Source organism: Hemitrygon akajei, chromosome 18 (assembly GCF_048418815.1).
Source record: "Hemitrygon akajei chromosome 18, sHemAka1.3, whole genome shotgun sequence".
Taxonomy (NCBI): Eukaryota; Metazoa; Chordata; class Chondrichthyes; order Myliobatiformes; family Dasyatidae; genus Hemitrygon; species Hemitrygon akajei.
In genome coordinates, this window is record NC_133141.1 from 52,308,392 (window position 1) to 52,333,697 (window position 25,306).

Consider the following 25,306-nt stretch of genomic DNA (forward strand, 5'->3'; position numbering starts at 1 on the left):
CCATGGTGTCTGACTGGCAACTGAAAGTCAATCTTAGCAAGCAATTAAAAGTTCTCTGACTTCATCCCATCATCACCAAGGCCTGACATGGTCATTCTGTCAAAACCTTGAAGCAGGCTGTCATAGCAAGACCAGGTTGAGGTGTTGGAGCATAAGAAAGTCAAAGACCAGTAGCTGATAGAGCAGTTCCAGAGACAGGGTTGGGGGGCATGATGTAAGCCTATAGAGATGAGGTGCAGAAGTTTTGCTGGCTGCTTACTGTGCAGAACCTATTCTCTTGGCATTACAGAAACTGCAAAGAAGAGAGCCTTCAGGACCATTGGATCCTGCTCAGCAAACCTTCAGATGGCTATGGATCAGAGCTATGACCCATGGATCAATGCTGCTGGGACCTGATCAACCTTGGCCGGTCGTCAGGGCGAAGGTGTCTGATGCTGAAAGGCTCAGAACACCCAATAACCCCAGGTTATATCACTGATGATTTGTCCCAGTACATCCTGGGATGTATCTCAGCATAATGTTCCTTCTTTTGTCCTGGTTGGTAGCTATTTCTTTCTGCCTTCATTTATGGCTTTCAAGTTGTTTTAATGCAATGTATTCCTGCTGCTACCTGTAAAGTTTGCATGTTCTCCTGTGACTGTGTGGGTTTCCTTCGAGTGCTCCAGTTTCCTCCCACAATCAAGAGACAGTTAGTAGGTTAATTGGTCAATATAAATTCTCCCATGATCAGGCTAGCATTTTTGTAAATTGGGGTATTTTTGGGCGGCACAGTTTGAAGGACCGGAAGGAAGGGCAGCCACTAAATATTTGAATCAATCTGTTGAAAACTAGTGAACTTGGCAATAACATCTAACTTTCATTTCAATTTATAGGTTATTTCCATACAACATAAAGTCATTAACTCTTGAAAACACACTGTACAACATGCTTTATTTATAAGCAGGTACAGAAGGCATTACATCACATTTGGTACAACAAGTAATTAAGCAATGTTCCTCAACTCTAACTTTGGCACAGCAATGTCAGCTGACTAATTGCGTACCCTGGTTCAATTCTAAAGGGCAAAACAGGTTCCCTTCTATTCACACCAAACAAGGCTCCATTTACAAAGATGTCAAGCTTTTGTTTAGAGCTAAGTTAGCTGCCACTGATATAACTTTTAAAGAGTGTTAAGACACCACGTGACAACTGTGCGTACTACATACCAAATACAGCTTCACTTGAAAGTTTATATCTTTTAAGAGTAAGATGGGCCAGTTTTATTGAAATCATGAACCATTCAATACCTTCACCAGCAAAGTATTATTGTCTGTAACAATATTTTTCCATTATAAAGTTTCACATATATAACATGCATTCCCTCATTTGGATTAAGATTTGTTTTCATTACTTAAAGATTTTAATATACATATTCAAGTAAGGAACCATGATTTTTTTTAAACAATAGCCAACCTTTCAATTTTTCTTTCCTTCCCATGGATGTTAAGATGACCACTCTGGTATTGCATCAGTTTACCAAGGGCTTTGAAAGAGTCGAATTATTCAGGTGTTTGAGTTTTGAACACAAAGTTATTAAATTGTGCTTTTTACTGTAATATGATACAAGGCAAATTTTGGGGGAAATTAGTAAGTACAGTTCCCACCTTGAAAACATGATTTTACTTTACAATTCAAATAATTGAAAATAAACAATTTGACAAGTAGCCTCCATACAAATTTGAATGATATTTACAGTACATCAGTTGAAGGTGAGAGCCATGTTGATGTAGCTCCTCTGGTTGATGAAAGGAGTGAACATTATTGTTTTCCAACCATTCAGAAATGTACCAATTCATGAAACCCATTATTTTTTAAACAGCAATCCAAACTTTTAAAACAGACAGCAAATTAAGAACATTTTTATTTAAAATACTAGTAAAAACTTGAAGTGACACAGACACTCTCTCAAAATCCAAAAAGGGATTGCACCACTCTTATTTATTCACCTTTGACATAAAAATCATTTACTTCCATCATTAAAGCTGAACATTTCAGAGAAAACTTTAAAAACACCAACGTTTAAACAAACAGAACTGATTGTTTTGATACATTTCAGATTGTACAACTAAAAAATTCACGCCCATTTGTTTCTCCTAACATGTGTCAAGCTGCATTGTTGGAAGTGCTACCACAAACAACAAATAGGAAAAAAAGCACAATTCTATATTTGCTGGGGTAGTACGCTTTACTATGCCCTCTGCAGGATAAACAGAGGTAAGGCTAAAGATTTGCTATTGGATCTTCTGCTTTGCATTCACTAGCTGTTAGGTGCCTTTTGCTGAGATAGAGCTAATATCCAACTAAGTTCCTTTCGGTGGTGTCCACTTCAAACAGCTGGAATCTATGGTTTTGTTTCCATTCGTTCGCTTTGCTTCTTTGGCCAGCCATTCATCTATTAGATCCTAAAGTGAAACAAAAAAATGTGAAAACTGAAGCAGCAATTATTATCATAGAGGGTTGTTGTATGGCAAGCAACAAGTCAAAAAAATATTAATTATTATGAAAATCAAGTATACTGCACAGTTATCTGCATCCAAGATTCTCGCCTAGCAAGCCTAGAGCACACAAAGTGACTAGATATTGCTCTTCTCCAAATTGAAAATGTGCTGCTTGAGACTCAGTTCAGGTCTTTTGGTGCTCCTGGGGAAGAGAGCAAGGCAAGAGATAGGGAGAGTGGCCAAGGAATTGAAGACCAGCAGGGTTTTAAGACTAAGACCAGTAGTTTTTTTTTTGGGGGGGGGCAATTCTAGGCAACAGATTAACCTCACCAACATCCTTGGCACAACCATGCTATCACCATGGTTTATATATCATTGGTGTCTGTTCCCAAATATGTTAAGTTAAAGTTCATTCAAAAATGCTTCAAAATAAAACTTTTGATATTAAAGTTTGATATTTAAAAAGCTATCAAGTGCACAAGGATGTGCCCAGGTGCTGAGAGTGATGTTAATTACTGGGAAATGTTTGTTATTACATTTTCCAATATTTCAACATTGTAAACAATGTGCAGTGCAATTAAAACCAGACATCTATGCTTAATAGTATTCCATTGGGCATTTTAAAGGTTTGCTCAAAAAAACTAGAAAAATTAACATTATGCAGAATAAAATATGAAACCTATCATTTTGGCATCACTCTAGAAATTCAACTTAGCATTAGTGCAGCAAATCATATAATACATCATTCAGCCGACAAGGCTCTCTGTTAAGCACTGTAGCTAAACTCAGGTCACCTTGGTTGAGGAACCACAATTGTTGGGGATTAATGATTTAGATTTTAGTAATATAATACTAGATTGGAACTGTTGTAAAGCAATTCCTCCCCACACCATCACCCACTCCCTTTATTACACAGAACACTGTTGTCGTTGATGCCACCCCAAACCTAAAAAGACCAAGGCTTGAGCCCATTCCCTTCCCCAGTTATACCAGGCACCTTTCTCAAACCTCAGACATTGCTCACACTTGGATTAGTGGGCACGCAACAAAAACCAATGGCCAAATATTTTACTTGCTTGAAGATTTTTTTTTTGTCTAAGTTTGTTTTGGGCTGGATTCTGAATCAGAATATTGAGTTCAACATCATTCTATAACCTGGTCACCCAAGCCCATGCAGTACCATTCCTGAATTAACCTTTCAAACAAAACTTTAAATTATGGATCCCTGTTACGTACTCGTGACACGTGACAGTGGTACCCTTGTCACGTGACTGGGGTTGAAGCTATACTGGACTTGAGGTAATGGTCTTGTGATGGTGGAGTGACATCATTTTCCCGCCAGTAGAGATCATGTGACAGTTAAAAAAAAATTTTTTTTTTTTTTTTAAACAGGGTATAAGAGGAGAACCCCACCCTGTGGGGAGGGGCAGTTCGTGGCTGGATTTGCCAAGTTGACTTCATGCCACTGCGTGATTTAATGGTATGACGCAGTTTAGTTGAAAAATGAAGTTTTATCTAATGCCTAAAGTTTAAAAGGTCATTGCCAGCAGTTTCTTTACTGTGGAGAGTGAAGATAAAAGTTCGGGAGTTAAAGATCGAGGAGAATCGAATTTCGACGGTGGAATGGTTTCGACCTTGTGTGATCCTCATTCGGAAGGATTTCGTTGACTGTTCTCGTGTTAATCTCTGCGGGATAGCAGGAGATTGAGGACAGTGTGGAAGAAAAGGTCAGTGCCTTTAAGCCGTTACGTTTCATAAAATTTCTTCGTGGGAAGAGTTCGACGCCGGGGATCGAAGGAAACCGACGTGGAAGAGAATTTAAATCGCCTTAAAAAGTCTCTCCTTTTAAATGGACTGAGCATTTTGAACTGTTTTTGCAACATCGCTTTAAGAACTGTTAAGCTGCCGCACAGCAGCTGTTTTTCCGATTACGTTAGTGTTTGTTTACTTTTGGGGGGTTTGTTTTCAGTGTTTAATAAACGTGTTATTTGTTATAAAAACCCTTGCCTAACTCATATATATTTATTGTTGCCTGAATACGTAACATCCCATTTAACAAATTAAGCAAATCTTAGACAAAACACAATATTTAAGAAAACTGTAGGGGCATTCTTTTGATCTCCTGGCCAACAAATCTAATTAAAAATAAAAGTTTAACAGAAAACCATTATCTCACTGCTCTTTACAGGAAATTGACTGCTATATTTGCTTACAATGAAGTGTTTACTTTGGGGCATCTGCAAAAGGCACAAAATAAATGCAAATTCAATCTTTCTTGATAAGCATTTTAACACTAAATATTAATATAAAGTACTTAATTTGCTATCAGAGTTTACTCTAAGGAGAAGCAGAGAAGAGGTAGAGGGAGTTACCAAATCATAAATTTGTTAATATCCATCATTTATGTTCAATTAAAATTTAGTCTGCTGTTTATCAAAATATCAGTGATAAAAATGCCATATTTCAGCATTGCAATTGATAAGAAAAAACTAAGATGAATGTATTCTATTAACAGAACTTCTTTAATTACCTGCCGTTTTAAAACCAAATGTTTTCCTTTCCAGTACTTCAGCATCTGTAATGCCTGAAGGGTGCTGACAATGTCCACAGGATTGACAGCTGTTTCTTGACTTATTTCTGGAAGAATATTGTTTAGTAATTAGAGTAAATCATTGCATTATAAAAGTGGTACTTTTACTATGTATAAACCTTGTTGTATAGATTGTGTGCAAGTTCAATGTAACCTGCTGAAAGAAAATGCTACTCTAATAGCATCTGCCAGCAGCTACACCTTCCAGATGTGTCTTTGTGCTCTGCAATGAAAACGGATTTGCATTGACTCAATACTTAAATTGCCAAGGTAAATTAACTTGCATTGAATATGTATTTTAAATGCATGATTATTTACATTAGCGGGAGGATTAATTTCCTTCCAATTCAACAAAATAGATCTTCTAGCCGTCAAAGTGAGAAATACAATCATTCGACAGGCGGAAGAAGATAAATGAAGTGAGTCCATCATTGGTAAACCAAAAATTGCGGTAATAGGATGGGGTTGTAAATCAATGTTCAATACCGCAGAGATAATATCAAAAATATCTTTCCAATATTTTTTCAAAAGCGGACATGACCAAAACATATGAGTTAAAGACGCGATTTCAAATGGACATCTATCACAAATAGGGTTTATATAAGAATAAAAATGAGCTAATTTATCCTTGGACATATGGGCCCTATGTACGACCTTAAATTGTATTAATGAATGTTTGGCACATATAGATGATGTATTAACTAATTGACTATATTTCATTGGCTTTCTCAAACTATGTTATGTTTAAATTTAGAAAAAATTAGAAGTGATGTATTCGATACTTCTATTAAATTTGAAGAGATATGGAGACCATTTATTCAATATTTTCATATGATGTAATATGACCCTGTTTCAAGCTTATTGGATTTTCCAGCTTTAATCTTATTTATGTTGAGAGGATCGGAGTTGACGACACTGATGATTATGTATTCTTGTGAGATATTATAAACAGCCCTTTTTTTTCCTTTTCCTTTTTAGTTTTTCTTTTTTTTTCTTCATTAGCTATTAGATTAGTAGTTTAGTCAATTTTGCAATTTTTTTTCTTCTTTGTTTTTTTTATATCATATATTATGAAATACCTAGATTTACCTTGTTCATACATATACTGTATGGTCCATGTTTTGGGAAAACTCATTTATACTGTAATCATTGCTTATGTATTCTTTCATGTGTAATGGGAATTTGTATGTTTGTAATCCCTTTATTAATATATCAATTGTATTTTGTTCATAATATTATTAATAATAATAGAGATTGGAAAAGATTATTTACATTAGCAAATTTCTGTTCAGTTTTTTGAGAATGCAGTACATGAAGCTCTATTCACTGAGACAAAAACAAAATATTACAGACGTTGAAATCTGAAGCAAAACAGAAAATGCTAGAAATATTCACATCATACAGAAAACATTTGAGGTTCTGCAGTGTTTTCTATCTTCAAAGATGTTGCCTCTTCACTGAAAACTGTTTCACTAATCTGAAATGAAACATCTACCTTTATCAAATATATTTTCTAAAAACATTCACATTTTAAGATTTACACAAACAAAATTCCTGAAGAACATAGACAATTCAACACATCCAAAAAATGGACAAAGGCAATAAAACAATTGCAAATATACTGCCTGTTCATAAGTTTCTAAGTTTCCCTTATTGATAAAGGGCCAATCAATGAATCATATTTGATATCAATGTAAATCAGTTAGCTAATTTCAAGTAAGGAACTACAATTATCTGCAGTGTTGCTGGACTAAGTATGGATCCAGATGGGGGCAGTTGTGTCACAAGGCACCAAGAAAATTATTTTGTTGTCTTCAGCAGAAAAAAGGAAACAAGACCTAAAACAACAAAACACAATATCCTGTTTAAAAATGTCCACAGATAATATTCACCTTTGATAGAAATTTCTTTGCCCTGGAAGTTATGCAAATAACGTAGTAACACTTCCTTCCAATAGCTGCGGTAGCTGATGAGTCCCAGGTCCGACAGTGGGCGCTCAGGGGAACCAACCTTTTCTTCTACCTTAGACAACAAATAGCCTTTTTCAAGAAAGAAAAATATAACTGAATTAAAAGGATGCATTCATTTTGTAAAATGTGCAGTACTTTTCAAATTCACATGCATTGTACCACGAGTAATTAATCCCCACCTCATATTTAAAGAATCAATGTTCTTTAATAACAATGACTGGCATTAAAAAGTCATGCATCCTTAAAAGCAAGTTTATTTTTGTTATGTATGTGCGTAAAACATGTGGAACTTTTGACAATCTAAGGAATTGTCAGCCTCTACCACATGAAACATAATCTGAATTCATTTCTGATTTCACTGAAAAAAAATCATCCTTGAAATAAACAAGAGAATGGTTCAGATACTTCATCCAGAAAAATCAAAGGTATATCTCCAATCTCGCAATGGTTGGAAAGGGCAAATCAGGACCAAAATACCTGGCTCATATATTGCAACCAATCTATAATAACTTGCACAACATATTCTAATGACACAACAAAAAAAAAAGCATTTCCCCACTTTAGAGTCAACATTCGTTGGACAAAATGGTTGAATCAACCAATACAGCACGAAGTACATCAAATCACTGAACTTAGGAAGAAACCCATGAAATAATTCAATACTACTTGCAGTTATTGGCATATTGGTACAACGGAAAATAGTAGAAATGAACTGAGCCTGCAACTAAACAATTTATTCCCTACTCCAGAGGTGAGTGTGCTCATTGTAGTCACAAAGCTAGATAAAATATCGATTTACATTATGCTTTTGCATCAAACAATGCATCTATAATTGGAGTATAAATCAGAACATTTAACTAATAGTCCAAATAGTTATTGTTATTATACTTCAATACATACTGAAGTCAATAAGCATTTTTCCAAATCCTTGTCTCATATACTGTGGCATTGTCAAAATGCATGACACATTATAGTTGAGGAATGAGTTCTTCTCCTGAAATGAAAATCAAACACACCAGATACTGGTTACTTGAATATTTTCATAGCAGTATTCTTCCAACTTCAATCTGTTAATGGGAACATGTGTGAAAACAACCAATTTAATGATTCAACACTACAGCAAAATTGTTTCCTTTTATCAATATCTCATTCAGATATATGGTATTGATGAATCTTTCTTTTGGCAGCTTAATAGTTTTTAAATTTTAAGAGCAGCAGAACCGACTAAAGCTCTTGCCTTGTTTTGAAAGTGTATTTCACACTCATGGTAAAAAAAAAAACACCATCTCTACCAAGTTTCTGGTTATTGAATTCAGCACAAGAATAACTGTAGTCCCAGATGCCTGTAGTGTTGCAGATCAAGACTTCCTGGAAAAAGGCTAGCATGAATTGAAAAAATAACTGCAACGTTCTGATAAAATAGCATGGTTAGAAGGCGGCCCTAAAACATGGTAAGCTTTATGAAATGAAAACCTTGAAACAAAAGCAGAGATTGGAGATATCAGGAGGTCAGGCAGAATTGCTTGAGAGAGTAAGAGTTTCAAGTCAATAACCCTTAACGTGATAAAACCTTGACGGGGTAGATGCAGGACTCATTTCTCCTGGCTGGGACCTCAATAACAATAGTTATTTTCTTAAGAATGGCATCAGCCATTTTGTACAAACATGAAAAGAAATGTCTTCACTCAGTGTGGTGAACCTTTGGAATTCACTAACCAAGATAGCAATGGAGGCTGTTGCTCCCTATATTCAAGATAGTTTGGTATTGAGATATTGGGAGAATCTATGGATATAGATTTAACATAGTAAAGTAATGCTGAGGCAAAAGAGCAGCCACAATGGTATAAAATGAAAGAACAGCACAAAGGGTTGAATGGCCTATTCCTGGTACTATTTGTTATGTCTTTACTGCATCAATTATCCTGAGAATGCAAATCTAAATCCCACTGAAGCTACTAAATAAGTACTTTTTCACATAAATAGTGCCATTAATAATGACAAAGCTACTGGATTGCAAGTAATAATTTCTTCTTTATCCAGTTAGCCAATATATAACTACAGCTCCATAACACAGATGACTTTTAGCTGCCTTTTAAATCATGTCCAGCAAGACACTCAGTTACACAAAAATAAACAAGACTACAGCTCAGCATAATTCCAACAGCACAGCAAGAGTTATGCAATCATTCCATTCTTCCCATTTTCAAGAAAGAGTTCTTAAAGCTGTCAGATCTACAACAGTCCAGATGTATTCAAAATAATGCAATAAATTTATGAAGGATACTCAAACAAAAATACATTTGTTACAATGACAGAACTAAGATAATTGATGGATGAACTATGATAAGCAGGACTTCCTGCTCTTTATTCCTTTCTTCAGAAATTTCAAAGCTGAAATAAACCACTATTTTTGCTGTCAGTGATGACAGAGTAGAAATAATGCACTGGATTCTTTCAGAATACAAAGCCTATACTGGCTTTAGGCATAACATTCATGCTATTATTTCCCAAATGGCTTGAATAAAATGTGCAGAATCCATTCATGTGAAATGTTTACTCCATTTGCACAAGGTCTCCTGGGTTAGATGTGCTCTGTATGAATCCCCTGATTATGAATCTGAGATACTGTGAATGCACTGACAACAAAAAAAAACATCTCTGAATGAGCTTGGATAGATTTATTCAACATAAATTAAATTCTCTTAGAGATCCTTAAGCTCAACTGTCCTGAGGGGGTCTGACAGTTGTTTCAATTGCTTATGAATTTTATGCTAATATTACAAACACTAAAAACTATTTGAATATATCAAAATGCTTATTTAGATGTTCCCTTGGTAAATAAACCTATTATGCTTGGATATCTTATCTTCCAAATTGCAGATTAATTTTATTATTTATTGTGAAAGCTGGGTAAGATGCAGTAAAGAAACAAAATGAGTTATGAGGCAGTATAATTTCCTCACACAAATCACCACATAGTACATTTTTTAGATAGTTATATAATCTAGGTAGCAGATGCTTTAATATCGATATAATATTAATCTACCTAGTGTGTTCTTCAGCCCAAGATCCATCAATATTCATGTATAACCATAAACATTGCATCAATAACCAAACTTAAGTGAAAGGCTGGCATTAAAATAATGCACAGAAACAACACATCTTACAAACATTTCCTGGAAGGAAGCATTACATGGCTGTCTGATTAGATTCCCCCCCCCACCCCCATCTCTTAAATATTTAGTTGCTTAAATTACTGAGAATGAGCTCACAGCAGGGAAAGTGGATTCAGAAGCAACATTAGGGCCAATAGTCTCAGTGACAGAATTAAAAGATGGAAAAGAATCAGAACTGTATTATGAGACAGAAACAGAAATAAAGGGAGCCGGTGAACGAGATTGTGATTTTAAAAGGATATCAAGAAAATATGCACATTAAAAGAGAAATTCTGAAAATCTCCAAGACTAACATGGTACATAATGGAATGAAATAGAACAATTTTCAATAGCACCCCTATGCTAGAAAGATCAAGTGGCATTGCTGATACACTGTAGAAGTCTTGATTTACATAAGTAGCATTATAACTTATTACAGGTCATTTCATGTGTTTTATTTCATTAAACATAGGGAGATTGATCTGAAGGTGTCACTTTCATGAGGTCAGCAACTAAGCAATTTGGAACAATTTATGATTTATGGGGTGCTTCTGTTTTGTCTCAGACTTGAATGATTTTATGCATTAATAATGATATGGAGATTCAAACTCATCATGATCACTACCAAATTTCCAGCACATTATTTATCCAAAATTTCATTAGCAGTATGCCCAAGTCTTCAACATTTTCTGCAAGTTCATTCAAATTGATAAAATAAAGACACAAAAACTATTAACATCCTCTACCTTGGAGAAATATCCAACAAGATGACATCCTGTATTATCAGCTTCTGTCATCACATAAAACAAGAAAGGCTCTACATCATAATATAATGTCTTGTGGTCCAAAAATAGCTTCGCCAGAAGGCACAGGTTCTGGCAGTAGATCTAGAATAAATAGAAAAAAAATCATTATAACATTTCATTTAAAATTCAAAAAGGCCTACAAGAGACCAAAACTTTCTTCAGCAAGACAGCAATAAGTAAGTTTACTTAGAGGAAGTTCACTGTAGAGGAATTAAAAGCAGATCACTTTAAGTTAAAGGAAATGAAGACAAATGCAGGGATCCTACTATTATCAGATCATTCAAAACTTGCAATCTTTCATACAGGACTTTGCCTTTGCCCAAAGAGCAGTTGTGAAGAGAGAACACAACAATTTTTTGAAATTTTTATTGGATGGAAAGAAAGGTTTAAAGTTCCAACAAGAAAAATACTTAGACACTCTTACCAGCTCCTAATCAAAGAAAACTTCCGCTCCTGTTTATTCAAAGAAAGATGTTCAACTGTAAAAATATCATAGGCTTGAAACTACATTTTGCCCAAACAATCAAGAGCAAAAAGGCGAGTTTATGGGCTAAAAGAAAAAAAAAAGTGATTTTCTTTCAATGCATGTTGTAAAAGGGAATACAGATCAAGTGATAATTCATATCTGATCTGACAACTGAAGGCTGTGAGCTGTGTTGTTATTACTGGAGTTTTTGTTCCCCCCGGTGCAGAAAAGCCAAAAGAAGATGCATCAACAATGTTGCTGGGTTGGTCTTGTGAAGGGCCTGGTGCTGCTCTTAAAATTTAAAAACTATTAAGCTGCTATGGAATTCCCACAGAATTCCAAAGAAATCATTACCTGGTCCCTAGGTGAGTCAAACAAAAATGTTTTTCATTGGATGTTGAGACATAGTAAAACTAGAAGGTGCATAGGTTATATAGCAAAAACATGATTTGTTGATAATTAGCTGAATGAAGTTATTTGTCATCGTTTGATAAAGTATCATGTAATAGGCTCATAAGCAAGGTTGAAGCCCCTAGCACAAAAGGAGTAGGAGGAGGAGTAGTAGGGATAAGAAATTGGCTTAGCTACAGAACAACATGGTAAATAGTTTTTTATGGATTGAAAATAAATAGTGGCATTCTGCAAGAATCAGCTCTGAAAAGAAATACTGGTGTATATCAATCTCCAGGATTTGGGCACAATTTCAACATTTGCAGTCAGCACAAAACATGTATACATAATTGCTGGGATTGCTCCAAATAGTATACATCAATTACCAATAGTTTTTGAAATTAATACTTGGTTGTTGTAAAATAATTTGAAATATTACCGTAGATGTCGGATTATAAGCCGCTACTTTTTTCCCACATTTTGAACAGCTTTGAACACTGCGGCCTTTACTACGGTGCGGCTAATGCATGATTTTTTTTCATGCCGCCAAAAACATTTTGCCTCGTAACAGTAGACCAATAAAATTGATGAGTAGTTCACAGAGGTCCAATGAAATTGTACGATAAATCAAGCGCACTTTCACAATTAAATTATTGTAAATCAGTCATTTGTACTCACCCTCATCAACATGGAAAACACTCGAAGAAAAGCATTGTGCTGCCTTTATGGCAGTTATTTAGTTTATAATATTTTCGCTTAGTAATTCATTTGTTAGTAATTTCTAGTTAAAGTTAGAAGTGTTTTAACTATATTTGTTTTCTGTACTACATCCCGGGATGCTATGACATCACACCCGGTTTCGCTGCGTCTTGTGGGAAATACCGGTTTGCGATAAACGGGAAGGTGGGGGCGAGCGGCATTAGATCTGAGCAAACGCTGCTTTTAAGTTAAAGGCGATCAATAACTTTTCCTGGTAGGCTGCAGTATATATATTTTTTACCAGTCGTTAGGAGATATTGGAATGTTGTTCAGTAAAAAAGTATACGCAACGTAATTTGTGTGTTACCGATACGTATGTATATTTAAAAGTAGCCGCGTTACAGGCACGGTTCGGAAAAAAGCATTTGCAATATGTATTTGTTTATGTTACCATATGGATTTAATTAAAAGTTAAAAAATCCTCACGTGTAATATCTTTCTGTGTAAATATCTCATATTACAACGTGGGACACCTGCGGCCGAAAATCCGGTGCGGCCTAAAATCCGGTGCGGCTTGTACAAGTACAAAATTGATTTTCTTTCTAAAATTAGAGCCAGTAGCTTTTAATCAGGTGCGCTCTGTAGTGCGAAATCTACGGTACTTGATAGAAAAAGTTTTCAATAGATTCAAATATGAAGTAAAATGAACACAATCATTCACTTGCTGAAACTTTCATTTTATTTTTAAAAAAGCACAGTACCTTATTTTTCTTTCCATCCACTTCAAACACCGATATATTTCCTTTTCTATAGATTTCATCCCCTGGAGGATGCTTCCATACACATTTTGCCTGGAAGAAATAAAAAAAAAGAGCAATTAAGGCTAGACACAGAATAATATATTTTTCCAGAGAGAAATGAATTAATTTTATATTTTTAAATACTTTCTGCCTAACACAAAACCCAATGTGAAATTCGATGTTTAGAGACCAGGATTCAAACCTACTTTCATTTTCAGTAATATTCAGAGTACATAACTTTCCCAAAATGAATGAAGTAAATATTTTCAGAATAGAGTACAATTCACCAGAAGTGTTCAAACTACTCAAAATTTGGCTACATAAAGCTACAGGTATTTGTGGAAAGACTGTATAGTTCTACAGACAGATGCATAAAAAAAGTAGTAAAATCATCCAGAAAAAGGCTGACAACTTTAACTTAATTGAAATACGATGCCCCATGACAGGCTTAAAAATAAAATTCAAGAACCAAGTTCCTTTTGTTCAAGGGTAAAATATTAGGACAGGTAAAGGTCAAGATACTTTAAAATAACTAAAATAAAACTCAATGACAGACCACACCACGGAAGCAAGTGCAAGAGCAACCAAGAGCAAAGTTATACAGCACAGAACAGACTCCTCAAACAACCAACAAGCACTCAAATTACATTAATCCTATTTAATTTTCCCTACACTCCATCAACATCCACCAATTTCCATCATTCACCTACACAATGGAGGCAATTTACGGTGAACAACTGATACACCAATCTGCACATTATTAATAGGTGGGAAGAAACTGGAGTAGTCAGAAATCCATGTAATTACAGGGATAGTGTACAAAACCCACACAAATGCAGCAAAGAGATCGGAACTAAGTCTGGGTAACTGGAATCGTGAGGCAACAGTTATACTAGTTATATCACTCTTGCAGCTAAACAAGAACAGAAGAGCAGTAGGCCTCAGGCTCTTCAAGCCTGCTCACCATTTAACACTATAATGGCAAATCTATGCTGACCTCAACTACACTTCTGTGCCATTTCTCCATAACCCTCTATTCCAGGGGTCCTCAACCTTTTTTGCACTGCGGACCGGTTTAATATTAACAATAAGATTAAGATTATTAAGGGATTGGACGTGCTAGAGGCAGGAAACATGTTCCCGATGTTGGGGAGTCCAGAACCAGAGGCCACAGTTTAAGAATAAGGAGTAGGCCATTTAGAACGGAGTTGAGGAAAAATTTTTTCACCCAGAGAGTTGTGGATCTATGGAATGCTCTGCCTCAGAAGGCAGTGGAGGCCAATTCTCTGGATGCTCTCAAGAAAGAGTTAGAGCTCTTAAAGATAGCGGAGTCAAGGGATATGGGGAGAAGGCAGGAATGGAGTATTGATTGTGGATGATCAGCCATGATCACATTGAATGGCGGTGCTGGCTCGAAGGGCCGAATGGCTTACTCCTGCAACTATTATCTATAATATTCTTGCGGACCGGCCGACAGGGGGCCGGGGGGTGTTAATCACGACCAGAATATAGGTGATAAGTCAACTACAAGTGGATAATACACTCAATTTCGTTTCTAAAAGGGTTTATCTAATGAATTTAATATTAAACACACAGCACATATTTTACTCGCATGAATATAGTGTTAAGTCAATTCTATGTCACTTATAAGTCAATAGCATCATAACATTTTAAGTAACGTTTGGATATTAAACACAGCGCATATTTTGAACATATAAAATCATTGCAACACACCAATATAGCTGAATCAGTGGGAGCCCTGGGCAAGACAGTCCCATCGAGGGGTGATGGGAGACAGCAATACTCAAAGGGGGTTCCTTATGTCCAGTCTATTCCGCAATTTAGTTTTCGTTGCATTCATTGCAGAAAACCCTACTTCGCAGAGATATGATGTTGGAAATGGAAGCAATGTTTTCAGTGCTTTCGTGGCCATCTCAGGATATTCAGCCTCGACTTTGATCCAGAATGCCGGCAGAGATGTCAAACATACTTTTCAGCCCACCGTCATCTGCAAGCTCGAGGAGTTGATCTTCTTCCCGCGCTGACATGGATGACTCAGCGGGCACATTCACAAATGGGTCACAGACCCATTCCTTTACACGTCTTGAATCATTTGCGGTTGGGAAGTAACGCTTGAATTCTGTTGACGGCGAAGATAGGTGATTGCGCACCAACTGTGAGAAGGACGGTGCAGTCTCAGTCTCTCCCAGAATCCCAGCTAATGTTGGGAACATGTCAAATATGCCCCCGTCCACTCGCTGTCCCCACAGTTCCAGTTTGGCTTTGAAAGCAGACACCTTATCTGCCAACTAGAAGACAGTTGTCATTCACCCCTGAAGTGACAAATTGAGTTCATTGAGCAGGTTGAAGGTGTCACACAGATAAGCGAGTTTTGCTATCCACTCCTTGTCACATGGTGACTCGTTAACCATTCCAAAAGCTGTGCTTCGATGTCCTCCGCTATGTCATCGATTCTCCTTGAAACTGCGGTAGCTGAAAGAGAAACCTGTGCCATCTTGTTAGCTGCAGCTCTCCCAACAGTTCATGGCACACGTCCTTGGCAGCAGGCAGAATCAATTCTTCAACAGTGAAAGGCTTCTTAGCCTTAGCAATACGGCTAGCCACTAAGTACGATGCTCTCAGAGCAGCAGCATTTGTGGAGGTGGTGGCTCTCAGCACTTGCTCCTGTCCCACTTGCTGTATCCAGAGATACCGGCCACGTGACAGACGCACTGCCACCTGGCTGGTCGGAGGACACACCACATGCCAATCAACATTTGGTCCCTCCCAACTAATCAATGCACACCTAAATTATTGGTCACCTTAATTGGATTATCTCGCACAGCCCCATGCTATAATAGGTGAGACTTGTCCCTGGCTCGCTCTCTCTTACAGACCACCTCATTGAAGGTAAGTGCATTGATTTATGTTTGGGAAGGTCTATCGTTTGTCCTGGTAAGGGAGCCGCAGCTATCCAAGATCAAGGGGGATAGCTGTTGTAGTGCTTTTCCCTTGTTCTTTGTATGTGCAACTGTACCCTGTCCCCATACCGCTTCCTGTGTATTGTAGTTGCTTGTGTTGACCCGACTTCCCCTTGTAAATAAATTCCTTATTATTAAAACTGTGTGTGTCCAGGCCTCTACTGTTGAGACTCAAAGAACCAGTTATTTTCCATCACAACACTTGCTCACGTTTTTTTCCGCTCAAAAAAACTCAACAGGCTTGTCTTTAAATGCAGGGTGCTTGGACTCAAGGTGCCGAAGCAGTTTTGAGGGCTTCACTGCCTCATTAGACAGCTTGTCTCCACATATCACAGGGGGCTTGGAATGTGAGAGTCACCGGTTGCATTAAAGCCATATTTTATGTATGACTCGTCACATTTCCTGTTGAAGGAAGCTTTCTTTTTTTTTTGCAGTCTCGGCCTCAGCTGTCTCTGCGTTATCATCATCATTAGGCCTTTTATATCCCCTACCACCTCTTCCAAAGAAACTCTCAAGAGAAGTTTGTTTTTTACTCATTGAGTAGTTGTAGGTTAATAACCGACTGATGATCTCGCGTGCATTCAAGTTCAACAGGGAATGAGGAAAGGTGCAGCTGACTCACGTCGTTTCATATAACCAAATCATATCATTCCCTCGCGGCCCGGTAGCACATGCTTTGCGGCCTGGTACCAGTCCGTGGCCCGGTGGTTGGGGACCACTGCTCTATTCCTCTCTCTGAAAAATTTATCCAAATCCACTTTAAATACTGCTAATAATTCAGCTTCCATCATTCATTCCAACACAACCCATTTTCAAGTTAATATAAAATTTAAGAAAGTATTTAAGATAATTTTCTATTTATTTCTACTAGCAGTCAATTGTGAAATATATTCTACAAAAGAATAAACTCTTCTCGGGCTTTGAGTTTATTTGTCATACATGCCAGGGAAGCACTTGATCCGTTTTCATATTCTGCAGAATATAAAATGAAATAAATTCCTAAGGTTCAACTTCGTACATTACAACTCTACTTCCTTTACTGATGTTTAATTCAACACAAACTTTTTATGACAGATGAACAAATGCAAAACTTGACTGTTTCTCTTTCCATAGATGCTGACTGACTTGCAAGGTGTTTTCAGCATTTTCAGTTATTATTTTACATTTCCAATTTGCTATTTTCTTTAAATTTTCATTTACTGTTGAATTACTGCTACTTCTCTTCCAGGAAAGACAACCTTTCAGAAGTTTTGCTCTGCTCTGCTGGGATTTCCATCTGTCCAGTTCATTTTGTGTTCTTAAGGTTCACAGACTAAGATGATGACCATCTCTTTTCACAGATGCTGCCCGATCTGCTGAGTTCTTTCAACATTTCGGTTTATTTTATATTAAGTGTTTCTTTTTTTTGTAATTTATTTTTTATTGAAGTTCATCAAACAAACATTTCCATAAGATGCATTTCAGACATTGTACATATATATCATATAAATCACAAAATCTCCATAAAGTATTTATCTGGGGTATACACTTATAGGAAAGAGTGGAAAGAAAAAACAAGCAAAAGGAAAGAACTATGTACAAGTAGGGAGTGATTTTTTTTTTAAACAACAGATTCATTGATTTGTGAGAATAAAATCAGGCCTATGAGGCATTATGTAGTTAAACCATTTTTCCCAGTATGAATCAAATTGTTCCAGCTAATGATTAACAGATGCTGTTATCTGCTCCATTTTGTAAATGTCCATTGTAATTTCCATCCATGTATTTAAAGTTGGGCTCTCCTGTGATAACCATTTCCTAGTAAGTCTTTTTACCAGCCACCAACAATATATTCATTAAATATTAATCTCTTTTCAACCATTCTTGAGGTATATATCCAAAATATATGGTCTTACTCTCCAAGGGTATTTCACATTTAAAGATGTCTTGTAGGGCATTGTGTATCCCCCTCCAATAGTTTTTGATAACAGGGCAGTCCCAAAAAATATGACAATGATTTGCATTTTGATTTCCACAATTTCTCCAGCAAACAGGGAGGTTACTATCATAATGGGATTTCTGAGAGGGTGTAATAAAATATCTTATCAAGTTTTTCCATCCAAACTCCCTCCATTTCTGTGAATTGGTACACTTCCATTGATATCTCCATATTGTTGTCCATTCTTCCTCAGATATAATTATCCCTCCTTCCTTCTCCCATTTTGTTTTAATGTATGAAGTCAAATGTGTTTTAAGATTTGACAACCCCTTATACATGCTTGAAATTATTCTACTACCATCATCTGAATGATATGCTTTTCTAAAGAGCTCTATCAAGCTTGTATTACACTTTTAAGCGTCTTATAGATAGATAGATAGATAGATACTTTATTCATCCCCATGGGGAAATTCAACTTTTTTTTCCAGTGTCCCATACACTTGCTGTAGCAAAACTAATTACATACAATACTTAACTCAGTAAAAAAAAATATGATATGCATCTAAATCACCATCTCAAAAAGCATTAATAATAGCTTTAAAAAGTTCTTAAGTCCTGGCGGTAGAATTGTAAAGCCTAATGGCATTGGGGAGTATTGACCTCTTCATCCTGTCTGAGGAGCATTGCATCGATAGTAACCTGTCGCTGAAACTGCTTCTCTGTCTCTGGATGGTGCTATGTAGAGGATGTTCAGAGTTATCCATAATTGACCGTAGCCTACTCAGCGCCCTTCGCTCAGCTACCGATGTTAAACTCTCCAGTACTTTGCCCACGACAGAGCCCGCCTTCCTTACCAGCTTATTAAGACGTGAGGCATCCCTCTTCTTAATGCTTCCTCCCCAACACGCCACCACAAAGAAGAGGGCGCTCTCCACAACTGACCTATAGAACATCTTCAGCATCTCACTGCAGACATTAAATGACGCCAACCTTCTTAGGAAGTACATTCGACTCTGTGCCTTCCTGCACAAGGCATCTGTGTTGGCAGTCCAGTCAAGCTTCTCGTCTAACTGTACTCCCAGATACTTGTAGGTCTTAACCTGCTCCACACGTTCTCCATTAATGATCTCTGGCTCCATATGGGGCCTAGATCTCCTAAAGTCCACCACCATCTCCTTGGTCTTGGTGACATTGAGACGCAGGTAGTTTGAGTTGCACCATATCACAAAGTCCTGTATCAGTTTCCTATACTCCTCCTCCTGTCCATTCCTGACACACCCCACTATGGCCGTGTCATCAGCGAACTTCTGCACATGGCAATATTAACATATTGTCGCATCTGTAAATACCGATAAAAATCTTGTTTTTCTAATAAGTGTTTCTCTTTAAGCATTTCAAAACTGATCAGTGTTCCTTCTTTCAATATGCTGCAAAGAACTGTTATTCCTTTAGCTGTCCAGTCCTTAAATCTAGCATCCAATTTATTTGGTGTAAAATCAGAGTCATATGCACACCATTTAAGAATTGCAATATCTCCCTCTAGATTATATTCTTTTATAGTGGTTTTCCATATTTTGAGAGTCAATTTCACCCATGGGTTATCAATAGTATTTATGTACCTTTGCAGGTTGTTATCAGCCAAAATTGCTTGTATGGGGATGGGAAGTACCCGCTCCTCAATGTTTTTCCATTGAGCGTCATATGATGGGTTGCACCAACATATCACAGCTCTCAACTGTGCTGCAAAATAATAATCTCTAAGAGAAGGCAAGCCCCATCCCCCCTTTTCCTTTGCTAATTGCAAAGTTTGAGACGAACTCTAGGCCTTTTACCCTGCCAAATATACCTTGATAGCATCTTGTTCCATTCATTGAATTGATTTTGATTAATCTCTATTGGTCGAGTCTGAAAGAGATATAACAGTCTGGGCAGTATATTCATTTTAATAGACTCAATCCTTGAACTGAGACTGAAAAAAGGAATCGGGCTCCATCTTGCCACATCTTCCTTAATTTTTTTATATAGAGGCTGATGATTACATTCTGATAATTTTGCCAAATCTTTTGGCATAATGATGCCCAAATATTTGAAAGACTGTGAGCCATGCCCAGGGGTATCGACTTTCAATTTCTCTTGGTGGGCTATAGTAATATGAAAGTAATTGGGTTTTATCTATGTTGATCTTGTATCCTGATAATTGACCATATTGTTCAAAGGATTGCATCAAGTTAGGTAAAGAGCATGTTGGTTGCCCTAGGTAGATCAAAATGTCTTCCGCATAACAAGCCAATTTATGCTCTGTCCCTTTAATAGTAATTCCCCTGATACCTTCATTTTGTCTGATGTATTGAGCTAATGGTTCCAGATATAACACGAAGAGTAGTGGTGACCATGCACAACCCTGTCTCGTGTCCCTTTCTAAGGTAAGACTATCTGATAAATATCCAATGATTTTAATCCTAGCAGTAGGATTGTCATATAGTGTCTGTATAGTTTTAATAATCGTCTTGGAAACCAAATCTATGTAAAACTCTGTAAAGAAAATTCCAATTAACTGAATCAAATGCTTTTTCAGCGTCCACACTTATCACTATTGCTTCGATTTTATTTTTTTGTACATGATCCATAATGTGAAGTGTCCTTCGTATATTGTCTTGAGCCTGGCGTTGTCGTATAAAACCTGTCTGATCATTACGTATTAATATGGGTAGAAACTCCTCTAATCGTTTGGCCACGATGGAGGTAAATAACCTATAATCTACATTAAGAACGGATATTGGTCTAAATGACCCGCATTCCATTTTATCCTTGCCTTCTTTTGGTATAGCTGAGATTATCACTTCCTTCCAACTGGGTGGCATTTGTGCCTTTTTTAGAGCCCAGTTCAGTGTGGGGAGTAAAACAGGAATTAACTCATTTTTAAAATCTTTGTACCACTCTGCTGTATACCCATCTGATCCTGGTGACTTGCTTAAGTTAAGCCTACTAATTGCAGCTTTTAATTCAACTTCAGTTATGTCAGTAGCCATCCTTCTATTTTGTTCTTCGCTTAAAGTGAGTAACTCTACAGAATTCAAGGTGGTGTCAATTTGGGTTATGCTTCCCCCTGGAACTTTGGAATATAGCGTTTTGTAAAACACTTCAAAAGCTTCTTGAATTTCACTTAGCTTATTTTTTATCATTTTCGTTCTTGGGTCCCTAATTCTATGAATTGTATTTTATGCTATCTTTTTTTTCCCCAGTTTCCACACCAGTATTTTCATAGATTTCGATCCACTTTCATAATGTCTGTTTCAGAAACATTAAGTTTTTCCTGATTTCTTGCGTAGGCAAATTATTTATTTCATTCCTAATTCTTTTAATTTCCCCTAATGTATCCTGTGCCAAATTCAATTTTTATATTAAGTGTTTCATGTGTCTTTTCTATGCTTTGCCAACTGTAAACAGCAAGTTCCATATTTATAAGATATCAAAATTACAGCAGGCTCAGACACTCCAGTTAACTTTTTTTGACCAGGGTAGCAGTGGTGTAGCTGGAGCTTTCTGTGTAGTAACTTGAGCACGACCAGGTTCAATCTTGACTATTTGTGCTGCATGTGTGCGTCTAAGTGCTCTACTTTCCTTCCAGATCTCAGGGCCTTGAAATTTAATTAGTTAACTGTCATTGTACAGGTAGTCCCCGAGTTACGAACGTCCGACTTACAGACAACTTGTACTTACGAACCGAGGAAAGAGAACACCATCCACCATTTTAAGTCGGATCACGACGCCGTCCGCCATTTTAAGTCGTTGCCATTGACACTGTGTTGAGTGTTTAACTTTGTATTTGGCTTAAATTTTTCTTAGTAAGATTCACCCTGACCCTGCCCCCCACTCCCCGTTCCGGTTGGCTGGTGAGATCAGCGAGTTAGATCCAGTGACAGACCACTCCCGTGCCAGGTTGATGTCGAGCTTGCAACTCGACCTCGTAAAAAAAAACCACTGCCACCTCCAGTTTAAATTCCCACGCGGAATATTGTGGAGGAACAAATACCCAAAACCAGCACAGCCCCCACTTGTCCCATTTAGCCTGTCTCGGTGCGGTGGTCCTTAGGACCCAGTGGATATCGGGAGCTGGCGCAGCTCGGGACCTGCCGTCCACAGTGCTTCTGTTCCATTGACGGGAAGCAATCGTGATTGAAAATAAAGTGGAAATAATAAAGCGTTTGGAAAGAGGTGAAACTTCATCGGTCATTGGAAAAGCGTTAGGCTATAGTCGGTCAACGATCGGAACTATTTTAAAGGATAACGGATAAAGTGAGAATAATGGAGCATGTGAAACGCCCTGCCCCGATGAAAACTACAAATATTACTAAGTAACAATGGTTTAATTATTGGAATACATATGTTTCTTAAGTGTTTTATATGCATAGAAAGGTAAAATGTATACTGTATACTAAGACAAACGTTTGATGAACTAACGCTAAATAATACCGGATGTACTTGTTCTGACTTGCGTACAAATCCGCCTTAAAGACGGTCTCGGGAACAGAACTCGTACGTAACCCGGGGATTGCCTGTAGTGTGTATGCAACATAGCGACAATAGACTACAAAGAAAATTAGAAGGGAAGTGGGATTACTTTGTTAGCTGATATGTACCTAGAAACATACAAAACCTGCAGCACAATACAGGCCCTTCAGCCCATAATGCTTTAGAGATTACCTAGGGTTACCCACAGCCCTCTATTTTTCTAAGCTCCATGTACCTATCCAGGAGTCTCTCAAAAGACCCTATTGTATCCGCCTCCACCACCGTCGCTGGCAGCCCATTCCACGCATTTATCACTTTCTGTGTAAAAAAAACTTACCCCTGACATCTCCTCTGCACCTACTTCCAAGCACCTTAAAACTGTGCCCTCTCGTGTAAGCCATTTCAGCCCTGGCTATCCACACGATCAATGCCTCTCATCATCTTATACACCTCTATAAGGTTACCTCCCATCCTCCATCACTCCATGGAAAAAAGGCCGAGTTCACTCAACCTATTCTCATAAGGTATGCTCCCCAATCCAGGCAACATCCTTGTAAATCATCTCTGCACCCTTACTATAGTTTCCACATCTTTCCTGCAGTGAAGTGATCAGAACTGAACACAGAACTCCAAGTGGGGTCTGACCTGGATCCTATATAGCTGTAACATTGCCTCTCGGCTCTTGAACTCAATCCCACTGTTAATGAAGGGCAATGCACAAAGTCAACCTGTGCAGCAGCTTTGAGTGTCTGTCCTATGGACTCTGATCCCAAGATCCGTCTGATCCTCCACACTGCCAAGAGTCTTACCATTAATACCATATTCTGCTATCATATTTGACCTAACAAAATTAACCACCTCACACTTATCTGGGTTGAACTCCATCTGCCACTTCTCAGCCCAGTTTTGCATCCTATTGATGTTCGGCTGTAATATCTGACAGCTCTCCACACTATCCACAATGCCCCCAACCTTTGTGTCAGCAAATTTACTAACCCATCCCTCCACCTCCTCATCCAGGTCATTTATAAAAATCACCAAGAGAAGGGGTCCGAGAAGAGATCCCTGAGGAACACCACTGGTGACCAACCTCCATGCAGAATATGTCTACAACCATTCTTTGCCTTCTGTGGGCAAGCCAATTCTGGATTCACAAAGCAATGTCCCATGGACCCTGGCTTTTTACCTGATGGCTTTTTCGGTCATAAGGAAATAAACTTCAGAAATTCTTAATCAAATAAGCAATGGAACTTTCACATTAAAAATCATTTATGAAACGGACTCCATGGTAGTGCAGCAATTAGCTTGACTCGATTACAGCTCGGGGCAAAGTTCAAACTTCAATTCCAGCACCGTCTGCAAGGAATTTGTTTGTCCTCCCCGTGGAATGCATGAATTTTCCCCAGGTGCGCTGATTTCCTCCCTCAGTCCAAAGACATATTGGGTAGGTTAATTGGTCATTGTAAATTGTCCTGCAGTTAGGTTAGGGTTATTCGGGCTTGATGAGTGTTGCAGGATGGCGAGGCTTGAAAGGGCCAGAAGAGCCTACTCCACACTATATCACTAAATATAAATAAATAAATCTCACTTGTCACTGCAATCTTTCCAATGGCAAGTTCAAATTTACCTCCTTTACATCGAACCCACATTTCTCAAATGAATAGGAATTTTTAATAGGAGATTTGTCCAATAGGATAGTTAACTCCAAGCCATTGCACTGAAGTATTAAGGATAAAGCAATTGGCTTGTACCACAGCAGAGGCTGATAAGAGCATTTCTCACACTAATGCCCACAAAAAGATCCTATGAAAGTCTAAACAGTTGTGACTAAGCCGAGAGATTTAGAGCTCAAGCTTACACAAAATTCTGTGTTACAGGTTTCCCCTGCTATCCGAAGGTAGAACGCTCCTATGAAATGGTTCATAAGCCGGAATGTCGTAAAGTGAATAAGCAATTACCATCTATTTATATGGGGAAAACTTGTGAGCGTTCCCAGACCCAAAAAATAACCTACAAATTCATGCCAAATAACACATAAAACCCAAAATAACAGTAACATATAGTAAAAGCAGGAATGCTCTGATAAATACACAGCCTATATAAAGTAAAAATACTTTTCTGCAATCATTGCAGCACTGTCTAAAGTAGCGTATAATCTCACCACGTAGTGGAAGCAGTCTCTCCAGTAACCTTTAAGCTATGAAGCTGCCAAATCAAACCAAATAACACATAAAAATACACAGCCTATATTAAGTAGAAATATGTACGGTATATTTTCACTTACCGGAATCGGGAAGACAGCAAACACATTGATGATGTGTGTTAGGCTGAGTTGTCGGAGGTGGGGTGCTCGGCAATTTATTTTCCAATAAATTGCAGTTCCGTCACAGTTAAACACTTGCTTATACAAATAACCACCTTCTGTAATTATATTCTTCAGTTCTGCTGGGAACTTTTTGGCAGCTTCAGTATCAGCCGAAGCACTCTCTCCAGTAAACTTTAAGCTATGAAGCTGCCCTCAACTCAGAAACCGATCAAACCA

At 37.6% G+C, this 25,306-nt stretch overlaps 1 protein-coding gene across 5 annotated transcripts in view; it reads right to left on the bottom strand.

Annotated features, from left to right (window-relative positions):
* Nucleotides 1–913: 913 nt before the first annotated feature.
* The window catches only part of kat7b (K(lysine) acetyltransferase 7b), an 86,680-nt gene continuing 62,287 nt past the window's right edge, over nucleotides 914–25,306 (bottom strand). For all 5 annotated transcript variants that reach the window (XM_073071674.1, XM_073071673.1, XM_073071672.1 and 2 more), the window contains 6 exons: nucleotides 13,315–13,404; nucleotides 10,939–11,079; nucleotides 7,938–8,031; nucleotides 6,960–7,106; nucleotides 5,008–5,114; nucleotides 914–2,441 (listed from right to left, as the gene is read on the bottom strand). In XM_073071674.1, coding sequence (XP_072927775.1) covers nucleotides 2,340–2,441; nucleotides 5,008–5,114; nucleotides 6,960–7,106; nucleotides 7,938–8,031; nucleotides 10,939–11,079; nucleotides 13,315–13,404 — 681 coding nt within the window. In that variant the 3' untranslated portion in view covers nucleotides 914–2,339. The remainder of the gene's footprint in view (nucleotides 2,442–5,007; nucleotides 5,115–6,959; nucleotides 7,107–7,937; nucleotides 8,032–10,938; nucleotides 11,080–13,314; nucleotides 13,405–25,306) is intronic.